The sequence below is a fragment of the Candida jiufengensis genome, assembly GCF_024610255.1.
Source record: "Candida jiufengensis strain CBS 10846 chromosome Unknown scaffold6, whole genome shotgun sequence".
In the NCBI taxonomy this organism is placed as follows: domain Eukaryota; kingdom Fungi; phylum Ascomycota; class Pichiomycetes; order Serinales; family Debaryomycetaceae; genus Lodderomyces; species Lodderomyces jiufengensis.
In genome coordinates this window covers 656705-669521 of record NW_026261557.1, presented here as the reverse complement: position 1 = coordinate 669521, position 12817 = coordinate 656705, and the positions used below count along the sequence as shown (strand labels likewise).

Sequence of the window (12817 nt, the reverse complement as noted above, 5' to 3'; positions counted from 1 at the left end):
ATTAAAACAATAAAAAATTAATATATAAAATGTATAAAACCTGTTGAAATGAATTGAAATGAAAAAATAAACTTTTTTTCTCTTTTTTTTTGATCGTTAAAATTTTTAAACAATTAAAATTTTAGCTTTATGTAAATTAATTTCTATTATAATTCTATTATAATTCTTGTAAATTTAAATCATTAATTAAGTTGAATAAAGTTGAATTGGAATCAACAAAATCATTATTTACTAAATTACATAAAACAAATTCTTTTTTAAACTGTGACATTAAATTTTTGAAATTTTGAAGTTGTGTTTGATCTTTTATATCCAGTTTATTTGATGATATAACTTTATCCCATTCTGAAAATAATCTATAAACTTCATCTTTCCATGCTAAAAATGATGTTTTTTCAACAATTGTTGGTTGTAAAATTTCTTCACCTGGAAAAACTCCCCATGTAACTGCATTAATATCATCATCTTTACAATTTGAACTTAAATTACCTTCAACATCTACTGCATAATATGTAATGATTGATGATGAACTTTCTCCTTGATTTGAATTAAACTCATCAATTTTGTATAATAATTTAGATATTATATTTTTATGACAGAAAAATTCCAAGTATTGTTTTTGATAAACATAACCATTTTTAGGACCCCAACCAAATACTTTTTCTGATGATTTGACTGAATTTAAAGCTGGTTGAGAATTCATTGTTAGTAAACCTTGTTTATTTAATTTAACTAAATCATTAACAATGATTTTTGTATCATCACCAACAGCTCCATCTGACCATGGTAAAGATTTTAAATCACCTTGAAGATATGAAACAACTAAATTACTTAATTCTTTTAAATCTTGTGGAATACCCCATAATTCAAATGCCCTTTTTGGTGATTGTCTTAATAATTCAGAAGCACAAAGATCAATATCACCAAAAGCTGGAGATCTTGAATCACCCCATCTACCATTTGGAAACTCATCCCATGTTGCAGTTCTTGATACATATGAATATTTTCTATTTTGCCAAAAGATTGGTCTAATACTTTCCTTTGACCTTTCTGGATGTAAGGATTTTCTCCATGGTAATTCAGTACCTCCAACAACTTCATGAGATTTAATAGCTTCAATAAGATTTAAATTTTCTAAAATCATAACTGTTGCTTTTTCTAAATTCATTGTATAGAAATGCAAATGATTGACATGACCTGATTTTATTAATTTTGAACACATTTCACTAACTAATTCGGTTCCCTTTTCTCTAACTAAGAAATCATCATCTTTAATGGGATCTAATGCGTCCAAAAAATGTTGAGGAATTTTAATTTCTGACCAAGTAGCTCTTCTTATAAATGCAGCATAAGTTGAAATTGGCATAATACCAGGAATTATTGGAATATTAACACCAATTTTTCTTAATTTTTCACACCATGAAATGAAATTATCAACATCATAAAACATTTGAGTAATTATAAAATCAGCTCCAATATCACATTTTTCTTTTAAATATTGTAATGTTTTAATTTCATCTTCTTCTTCCGGGTGGCCCTCAGGATAAGCTGCAACACCAATATTAAAATGATTTCCATATTTTGTTCTAATATATTTAATTAAATCTTTTGCATATTTAAAATCTCCAGTTGATTCACTTCCATCTAATGGTGGATCCCCTCTTAATGCTAAAATATTTTGACAACCAGATTTAAAAGCTTTTTCCAAAGCTTCATCTATTAATTCTATTTTCATATTTGTACAAGTTAAATGCATACAAGTTTCTAAACCTAGAGTTGATTGTGCAGTATAAACCATTTCATTGGTTAAAGATGATGATCTACCACCAGCATTCCAAGTAATGTCTATAAAAATAGGATTCAAATCATACATTCTATCCATTCTATCATAAAGATTTTGAACACCTTGTGAAGTTTTTGGTACAAAAAATTCAAATGAAAATGTTGCCGGCGGTGGATGCGTAGTATTATGTGCTTGATGTAATTTTTCAGATATCTTCATCTTGATATTATTGTTCCTTTACTATTGTATATGAACTATTTTTTAATGTATTTTTTATGATATCTTGCTTTAAAAAAATGATAATATAATTTGATATGTTTGATTTTAATTGTTGGGGAATTTTTCAGGTTATGAAAATTTAAAACAAGAAATTTGAAATTTGATTTTTTAAATCTTTTTTTTATTTTTTTATTTTTTTTTAATTTTTTTTTATTATCTAATTTTGATTCAAGAGTACAATCTTAAGTATTGAATGTGATAATAGTATATGAATGTTATATGAACTATGAGTTGTTACGAGCAAGATGTAACTGTGAAACTACTAATTTTAATGTTCATTACTATACAATTAATCTATGTAGTATAAAGACCTTAATAAGATTTTATGATTTTTTTCATTTAGGGTGCAATTTTTGAAAGAACAAATTTTAGAATAAAAATAGTAGATTTTTTGTTACTAATAATAAAGTTTCTCGAAAACGTTATAATAGATCATGTTGATTAAGACTCTTTCATTCTATAATCCCAAACAAGTAAGAATATTTAATTTCTCAAAAGAGAAGACAAAATTGATAAGTTGTTAGTCATAAGTCATAATAATCGTCATTACAATTTAAATTAATTACGTATTTTAATTTTATGTCTTAAAATTAAATCAACGTGCATTAATATTATCACGTGTAATTCTAAAAGGAAATGTCCGTTAAAGGATATTTTTTAGTGTAATTTTTTTATTTAAGAGGTAATTGTATAAAACTTTGAATTATGTCTAAACTTTACTTTATAGTTCTATTCCAGAAAATAAGGCATTATATAGCAGTACTTTATTCGATGAATTGACTGGATATACTTTGAAAAAATGAATAATTGTACTAAAATAGAGAATTTTTAGTATTATTATATAGTTTTTTCTTAAATTTGATCTAGTAAATAAATTTGCAACCATAAAAAAAAATTGAGCTAAATAATGTAAGTATTTCAATTATTTTCAATAACTTTATCTAATCTTTCAACAAAATCTTTAAATTCTTTAATTTGACAAGTTTTACTAATTATATGACGTAAATTTGAATCTGATATATTTGATAATTGTTTCATTTCCGTTAAGATTTTGTATTGAAGTTGTTCATCTAAGTTACTTAAATTTGAGTTAGTATTTGTAGATTGGGGATTTGAGCTATGTGTATTGGTTGATGGTTGTCTTGGCTCTTGGTAATTTTGATCATAATTATTTGGGTGGTAAATTGTGGACTCAGGATTGGTATTGTTAATAGCATTTACTGAAAATGGAATATTGATTGAGTTACTTGGAATGTTAGCATAAGCTGGCATTGTGTTTGGTTGTATATGTTGTTGAGTATATCTTGAAGTTTGTGGAAAAGTGTTGAAATTTGAATTAATAGAAGTTTGTGATTGATCCCAGTCGATTCGTGGTTGTTGTTGTGATTGTAATTGTTGTACTGGTTGTTGCATACTATTTTGATGATTTAAGTTTTGTGGAGCTTGATATTGTTGTTGTTGTTGGGGTAAAGGTTGCATAGGTTTAAACAGTGTTGGTTGAGTATAATTTTGATTATTTTGTAATTTTAACAATTGTTGAGTAATACTTAATAAATCTTCATCTCTAAGATTTTGAAAATTGATTGAACTATTTACTGAACCAAATTGAGAAGATAAACTATTTTGATCCATTTTCAGTTGCAGTTGACTGAATAAAGTAGTATTACTTTCAATCGTACTAGATGATATAGTTGAAATTGTATTATCATTCCTTGTTTTATCAAATTCACCAATTTCACAATGTTTCAAAAATTCTAAACATTTTTTATATTCGTCATCATCAATTAAACTAATTTGAAACCTTAAAATTAAATCACCATTTAATTTATTAATTTGTTTTATACCAATACTTGGAGATTTAGCTAAAACAGTAGTTAAGATTTTATCTTTATTTGATTTTAATATTATAAATTCATCTAAATTTGAACCTTTAAACTGTATAACTACTTTAATTTCATCATTTTCTAATTCTTTATTTAAGAAATTAATATTAATAGTATTACTATTATTAAAAGAAATTGATAAATTTGATCTTTGAGGATAATGAATCCAATTTTTTGATTCAAATTTTGAATATTTTGTTAATTTGAAATTATAAATTGCTAGTGGCAATGTCATTTAATTATTTTAGTCTTTTGGTTCGTTACTTCAAAATCGGTTGTAAAAAAAATCTAAATCTTTTTTTGCAACAGTTTTTTATTTTGTTCTCGCATTTTTGGTACATTATCTTTCTTTTTTTACCTTCAAACATAAAAAATGCATTAAATTGAGCAGAGTTTTCAGATTTAACAATAAGAATATAATTTACTATCGAAATATAAGCAATAATCAGTCAAGATCTTATTTAAAAATTTAATCAAATCAATCACTTAATTTGAATTTAATTTATAAATAGATCTACTATATGCATTAATTAATACTGATATTTTAATATGTAAACTATTGAAAAAAAAATCGTTGTATAAATCAAAGCCCTTTTTTTATCTTTTTAGTTACAAAATCAAAATCTTTCTTTTTTAGAATTTAATTTACGAACTTTTTTTTTTGTTAATTTTATCAAGATTCATATAAAATTTTGAAATATGGGGTAAATATAAATTGGAAAGTAATGAAATTAATAATTTTCACTCTTAATTACATGTTATTTGATACTAACATGACAAAAACCAGTACAGATATTACATTTAAATTGATAATCTTAATCTCAAGTATTTTTTGTTCTTTCACATCAAAAACTTTAATATGGAATCATCTCCATCTAGATTTAAAAAACTTAAAATACTGTAGTACTTTTCAAGAGAATATATCTATAATTTGTTTCAGAAGTACCTAGTAAAATATATTTATAGCAAACTAAGAAAAGACAATTAAAGTTTCAGATTAGAATCTTATTAGATATAGAAATATGACTTCAAACTATTGATTCATATAAGAAAAATCAATCTGAATCTTTGATCTAATTCAAGTTGTCATAAAACTGTAACACGAGATTCCTACTTTAATCTTTCAAGTGGAATTTTATTTATAATTTCTAATGCAAGCTATTTATTTGGATTATTACATGCATTTTATTAATTAAGTCTTCAAAGAATAATTCTTATGATTTTCATATCATAAAGTTTCTTTTGTGGTAAATGTTACAGCCATCAGGCACAGTTTAAAGACTAGATTGAAATTATGTTTCTTCAAATTAAAACCAATTACTAAATTAAAATTCTTGGTATTACTAATTGATTTGTCAACATATATTAAATTAGTTTTGTTTCAAAGCCCACGATTAAAATACACAAGAAAAGATCATTTAACATATTTTTTATTGAGCTATAATTATTAATACTTGAACCAATGAATAATTTTCTTTAATTTAGTCAAGAAAATTACATTAAATTATAAAACAAACCCTTACCATTACTATGTATATTAACCTTTTTTTGCTTTTTGAATGACGATTATAACTTCGCCTAGTTTTTGTTTTTGTTTTAAAATTATATTTTCTTAATATACTTGATTATGAAACCTTTAAATTTGAAATAATTTCAAATGTTAAATTAAATAAGAAAACAATAATGCTATAACAATTAAAAAGGATCTTTGCATCAGTTCCGATTGTTAATTAATATGATTAATTTATAAAAAGCTTTTTCAATTAAATATTTTTGTGTTTCATAATATAATATTCTTCTCCTCGTAGTTGTAATTATATATTAAAAAAATCAATTAATGTTTTAAGTTTGAAGTATGACGTTTTGATTTAATCCCCATTTTATTCAATAACTTTGTCTATAAATAGAGGCTCAATTGTCCCTTAAAATTCTATCAAATCGATGTCTTTGATATTGGTGATCTTTTTATTTAGAATTTATAGTTATTATTTAATTTTCCAAGATCTCCGATCAAATTAGATTCTTAAAAAATTTATAAATTTAGATCTCAATTGCTCAATAGTGTTAAACATAATTTTATATCCAGATTTATTATAAACAAATATATTTAATATCGAGATTTTGAATAATAATTTATTAGATTTTACAAATCATTAAGATCATAAGTTTCATTATAATTCAACTACCATTCAAATTATCTTTATTCGTTTAAATCAAATCTATACAAAGTTATTCTTAGTTTTAAATAATAATTTAAAAATAGAAACACAAGTAACAAAATAGAGAAATAGAAATAGAAATTAAAAAAAAAAAGAAAAAATAAAATTTTAATATTTAAATATATTTCAAAAGAGACTAACAAAGATTTTTATATTTATTTTTAGAAATTTGAATAATAATTTTCACAACCATTTCAATTAATAGTTTTAGAAGTAACCGTCTTTTGTTAATCATTCCTTTATTTAATCAATAGCATTACTATTCAAAAAGTTAATACATCAAATAATATTTATAGATCATATATAAAAATCAAAGCATTAGTGAATAATTTATAGAAATAAAAAGCAATAAATTAATATGAAATTTATAAATACATCAACAATAACAATTGGATTGCTTTCAATACTTCCGTCAATATTTGCTGAACAACAATTAGATCAAGCAATTAAAATAAAGTTTAATGTCAGAAGAGGTTCAAAAAGAGATGAATTATCACCAATCGATGATGATTCACCAAAATTGGTTAAAAGAGATACTCCAGAAGGTTCAATTGAATTAGAATTGACCAATCAACAAACTTTTTATATGGCTGATTTAGAAATTGGATCAAAAGGTGATAAAAATCAAGTATTAGTTGATACTGGTTCATCAGATTTATGGGTAATGTCTCATGATTTAAATTGTGTTGAAAATTCAAATAGAAAAAGAGATGCTGAAGCTGATGCAAAAAGTGTTTTCAATTTTGGTACTGGAGTAAAATTCCCAACAAAAGAAGAAGTTGAAAATTCAAATAGGAAAAGAGATGCTGAAGCTGATGCAAAAAATGTTTTCAATTTTGATACTGGAGTAAAATTTCCAACAAAAGAAGAAGAAGAAGTTGAAACAAAAGCAACCAAATCCAAAAAAATTAAAAGAGATGATAGTACTATCTACTCAACACTTTATTTCACTTCTGGTCCAGATTCTTCAGATTTACCAGATGGTGGTGGACAACAAATTGGATCAAGTTCAAGAGGATCAAGTGGTGGTTCAAATACATGTACATCATATGGTTCATTTAACACTGGTAATTCAGACACATTTGTTAGAAATAATACGGATTCATTTGTAATAAATTATGCTGATGGAACTCATGCCATTGGAATTTGGGGTCATGATAATATAAAAATGGGAAATACAACTGTTTCAAATTTAAGTTTTGCAGTAGCTAATGAAACATCAAGTAATATTGGAGTTTTAGGTATTGGATTACCAGGTTTAGAAGTTACAACTCAATATGGTTATATGTATGAAAATTTACCAATTAAAATGAAATCTGATGGTCTTATAAATAAAGTTGTGTTTTCATTATATTTAGATAGTGCAGATGCTAAAACTGGTAATGTATTATTTGGAGCTGTTGATCATGCAAAATATGAAGGTTCATTAGCAACTGTACCAATGTTAAAAACTTATCAACAAATTAGTGTTCCAGTAAGATTTGAAGTTGAAGTTGATTCAATTGAATTAAACAATAATCAAGGTAAAACTGCAAATGTTATGAGTTCAAGTATTGGAGTTGTTTTAGATTCAGGTTCAACATTATCATATATGAGATCTAGTCAAATTCAAGCGGTTGCTGAAGCATTAAATGGTAGATATTATAGTTCTGCTGGTGCATATTTAGTTGATTGTCAATATTTAAATTCTCAATCAACAATGGATATTTCTTTTTCAAATAAAACTATAAGAGTTCCAGTTTCAGATTTAATAGTTCAAGCTTCAAGAAATCAATGTTTCTTAGGATTATTTGAACAATCATCATCATCATCATATCTTTTATTTGGTGATAATATTTTAAGAAGTGCATATATCGTTTATGATTTAGAAAATTATGAAGTTCATTTAGCTCAAGTTTACTATACAAGTGATGAAGATATTGAAGTTATTACAGGTGATGTTACTTTAGATGGTGGTCAAAATTCAACAAGAATAGGAAGTGGAAGTTCTTCTTCATCGAGTGGTTCATCATCATCATCAGGTGGTAGACAAAATAGTGGAACTTCATTACAAATCCCAATGGCTATTATCTTCACAATATTAATGACTTCAATGAGTTTTATATTATAGATTATTTATTTCATATTTATATGCTAAATTATTTTTTACATTTTTTCCATTCGTTCATTAGACATTTACTATTTAGTTAATTTTTTTAATAAAATTTCATCACTTGGATCAATTTTGTAGAATTACAAAACTTTTTTAATATATATTATTAATTAACTCTTAAACAATACAAATAATCTCATGGGGATCATTAATTGACTGATCAAAATAAATAGGATTCTAAAAAAACAAAAAAAAATTAAATCATTAAATTCATAAATCCCTCCAACCTTTAAGAAAAACCTCTATTTCTTATTTGAACAACTTCTTCACGAGTGGCCCCTAATCCAAGATCCCGTCACATAAAAGCTCTCTCATATAAATTAAGTTCTCAACAAACTTGTTGATAATACTCAATTCTGTTTTTTAAAACATCAATCTAATTAATTCTAATATAGCACCACCACAAACTAAAAATAATAATACAAATAACCAAGTTCTACTTACTGGAATTTCAGTTTTTTCATTTTTACCTTCCCTTTTATGACCCCATTGTTTTGTATTTTTTTTTTCAAATTTTGCATTTGCAGCTTTTTGTTTTGGTGTTTGTAAAGCCTATTAGGAAAGTTAGTATTCTGAATTTAGCATCTGTGAGAAATTTTTAATAATCTTACATACCATTTTCATAAATTGTTTTGTATTTGCTCTTTTTTCAATGAATGTAAGTCTAAGTTTTGTTTAGTTGATCTGCTAAAATCAATAATTAAAGGGTTTTTTTAAGGTTTTGATTCAAAACTTGATTATTTTTCAAAATTAAAATAACTTTTGAGACCACGTCAGATTTTAAAAATTTAAATTTTAACGCGCGACACTTAATGCAATAGAGCTACCAATTTTTGACAAGTTTGATTAGATCTAATTTACGTTTCAACACTTACAGTCTTTAAGTTGTCAAAGTTAAATTTCATAAGTTTAAACGGTGTTATCACGCTTGATTAAAACAAATTAGTTGCTATTGCTTGAGATTTCAAAAAGAACTTACACACATGTTACGAAAATTTCAAGCTAACTGTTCATATGAAGATCCTAAAAAAGTGAGATTGTTTTGCAGCCAGATTGTAAGAATTTGAAATTTTTGTTACTTAGCAAACGAAAATATAAAGAGAACGTTTGAATAAGGCCAGACTCGTTGTTTTTGCAAAGTTTATTGATCGAGGCTTAACCTAGCTCAATCTCGAGCCTCCCAAATTGACAGCTTACAAAATACTTGGTTAAAAAAAAGAAAAAATAGCCCAATTTAATAGCGTCGCCCGGTATCGATCCGGGGACCTCAGGGTTATGAGCCCTGCGCGCTAACCACTGCGCCACGACGCTTTTTTATAAAATTAAAAGTGCTTGCAAAATATATAACACTAATGTAAAGGTTCGAAGTTGACCTAGACATCATTACTGTGATTGTAAAATTATTCACTGATGTGACTCAAATTATTTCATTAACCAGATCAAAGGTCAATCCATTTAATTAAACTCGATAACACATCAACGACATGTCGGATAATGATTCAATATATATACCAATACCTCATTTCCCCCCATTTAAATTGAGATCATCAATGATCGATAAAGATCCAGTAATTTGGGCTCATTTATTACAAGCTTATATTCAATTGATGCATTTTTTACTTGATCCAAATTCACCAAAATTAAATGTTAAATCACAACAACAATTTCAATTGTTTTTGAAGATATATTTACAAGAGACAAGTGAAGAAAGTGAAAGAATTTTTTCATTGGGTGCTATTAATCCTGATATTACCAAAAACACAGAGATATTAAGATCATTAGTATTTCAAGTTATTAAAAATTATAGTTTTGTTAAATTAAATATAACTGGTGAAATGATATGGAATTTTGTTAAGATATATGTTCTTAAAAATGTTCAGACTGTAAGAAGTTTAATTGATGGTAATTTCAAATCTAAATTCAATGATAATAAAAAATCTGGTCAAATTTCTTCAATTTCAGTTTTACAAAAATACTTGGAGCAATTGATATCAAGTGAGAAATTTAACAATAATGACTTAAGTTGTTTGACTACTTTATTAGGTCAACATACGGCAAAGACAACTACTTTCTCAATGGGCTCAAATAAGAGTGTAAGTAAAGTTTCAAATAATAGTTTAACATTTGCAGAAAGTTTTGTCTCAGTTGAATGGATTGAGAACTTGGAAAATTTATACGCTGGTGGTAAAAGTGTAAATGCAGAAACCATTAAAAATATTATGGTTTTATCATTGTTATCATTATCCACTACAAAATTAGCAAAATTGGCTCTTGGTTTGGGAGTTTCATCTGTCGATACTTTATCTTTATCACCGTTATTTAGTGCCATTATTATATCAGAGTCATTTAAGGAGCTCATACCTAAATTAGAAGAGAAGTTGCAATTTTTGAGACAAGTAAACATTGATGGTGAAGCAAATGAAGAATATGACGATGAACAAGAAGAAGACGAAGATGGTTTTGAACAAAATATCGAAGGTATATCCCTTCTCGTTGATTTATTTCCTGATTTGACTGAAAGAAAGGCAAAGATCATATTACGACAACATAATGGAGATGTTGAACATGTTACAAATTTATTACTTGAAAATCCAGACCTCATTAATTCAATAGCTGAAAAACCAAAGCAAGTGAAGCAACAGCCAAAAGTTAAAGTTGCTCAACAAAACAAACAAATACCCAAAAGATCAATCTACGACGATGATGATATATCAAAAGGTGATTTTTCGAACTCAAAAATTACGTTTGGTAAAAAACAAAGAGAAAAATTAGGCTCAACAAATGAAGATTTGAAGAAGAAAACTTTAAATGCTGCATTAAGATTAATGTATGAAAGTGATGAAGATGAACCAGATGATACATATGAAGATCAAGAAAAGACATCTGGTCTGGCATTAGATGAAAATTCTAAAAACAGAAATGGAACTAAATTAGCTGTATTAAATGATGAGAAGAAATCGGCATTCAGCGAAGTTGATCCAAAGGAGAGGTTTTTGTTTAGTATTTTCAAAAAAGATGGTGCTGACGCTTTTAGTAAGTTTAAAAGAAAATCAAGTGATAGATCAAAGCTAAGAAAAGACACAGAGTGGTCTGATGAACAAATTGAAGGATGGTTAAGAATGTTATTAAAATCTCCAAGAAGGTTTAAAATTTTGGAAGAGGATTACTTTTATGGAGGTGGAAATCCAAATAGAAGAAATCATAGTAAGAAAATTTCAAAAGAAGATGATGAATTACAACTAGGAATTGAGGAATCTTCAAAGGTGTCAAAAACCAAAACCCAATCACCGACACCAGAATCTAAAGACAAACAACAACAAAATTCTCAATCAAAAGAACAAGTTAAACATAAACAGGCTAGAAATGAAAAAAATAAAGCAAATAAAGCTAATCACAATAGGAAATCTAAACATGATAAAAAATCTAATCTGGCATTAATTGGAATGCAGTCATCATCCTAATGATTTGGCATTAACATTTTACTATTGGTTAGAAGATTAAATAATAGAATTGTATAGAGAATGTTAATTTAATGAATTTATATTTCCCACCCCCTAATTTTTCTGTTGGCAGCAATAACTTGGGAATGTTTAATTCATAACCACAATTTTGTTTGTATATTCCCCTTCAGCATGATAAAAGTGTAATTAGGAGTTAGAAGTAACGCATGTTTAACATGTGTTTTGGATAATTTAATTTTGATTGGCCTGATTACAACAATAACAAACATGTATAATTAATGCATGCATGTAAGAAACAATAATATTTTGTAATTGAAAAATTCCCCCAACATTCCTCTCACCCTTAAAAAAGTATTTAATATTTGCGACATGTTGTAAGGCACGAATATGAACTAGCAAAAGATGAAATTGATAATTTCAAATAACAATCGTTGCGTTGATCTGTGAATTTTGATGCCAATTGAATAATTGGAAATGTGTAATTGAAAAGTAGGAACGTAAATCCAAAATTGAATATAACAATAGACAATCAATTACGAGAACACGGTAAAAAACATACCCGCGTAGATCATGAAAATAGGTAAAGAATTGAGGAAGTATGGTCAAGGACATACTTTTAATTGAAATAATAATGCCAGCAATTGACTATGACGAACAACAAAGTAAAATATAGTCAAACTAAAAATTTGAAACAATAAAAATTTAAATATAGGAAAAAACGTTTGAAAATTTGTAGTGATTGTGCTTATTTTCTATTTAAGTGAACTGTGTTAAACTAATATCATAACTCTAAGATCATATCTGTAAGATCAGATGGAGAATTGTTGGGTCGAGCAACACATGTTCTTGTCATCCCTTGGCAGCAAAGTCGCAGGAAATTTCAAATCTTTTCTCCATATATGGGAATGTTAAATAAACTGATCCTATCTGTATACATATTTACTCGTTCTAGCATTATTAAAACTGGTTCGATTTTTAAAATAAATCCTCCACAAAAGTACAATACGTAAATATCGTAAGTCCGTAAATTTACTTCACAG

At 26.3% G+C, this 12817-nt stretch overlaps 4 protein-coding genes across 4 annotated transcripts; 2 read left to right on the top strand and 2 right to left on the bottom strand. All coding sequences in view use genetic code 12, as the record gives it.

Annotated features, from left to right (window-relative positions):
• Positions 1-157: 157 nt before the first annotated feature.
• On the bottom strand, positions 158-2002 carry MET13 (methylenetetrahydrofolate reductase (NAD(P)H); the record flags this gene model as incomplete). The annotated part of the gene is made up of 1 exon (XM_051761736.1): positions 158-2002. One exon carries the CDS (start codon positions 2000-2002, stop codon positions 158-160), a length of 1845 nt encoding a protein of 614 aa, XP_051621770.1.
• Positions 2003-2980: 978 nt separating this feature from the next.
• Positions 2981-4180, bottom strand: KGF54_001373 (uncharacterized protein; the record flags this gene model as incomplete). Its single annotated transcript, XM_051761735.1, has 1 exon — positions 2981-4180. The coding sequence occupies one exon, from the start codon at positions 4178-4180 to the stop codon at positions 2981-2983; it is 1200 nt and encodes a 399-aa protein (XP_051621769.1).
• Positions 4181-6522: 2342 nt separating this feature from the next.
• Positions 6523-8274, top strand: SAP9 (aspartyl protease; the record flags this gene model as incomplete). Its single annotated transcript, XM_051761734.1, has 1 exon — positions 6523-8274. The coding sequence occupies one exon, from the start codon at positions 6523-6525 to the stop codon at positions 8272-8274; it is 1752 nt and encodes a 583-aa protein (XP_051621768.1).
• Positions 8275-9800: 1526 nt separating this feature from the next.
• Positions 9801-11777, top strand: KGF54_001371 (uncharacterized protein; the record flags this gene model as incomplete). Its single annotated transcript, XM_051761733.1, has 1 exon — positions 9801-11777. One exon carries the CDS (start codon positions 9801-9803, stop codon positions 11775-11777), a length of 1977 nt encoding a protein of 658 aa, XP_051621767.1.
• Between the last annotated feature and the right edge of the window lie 1040 nt (positions 11778-12817).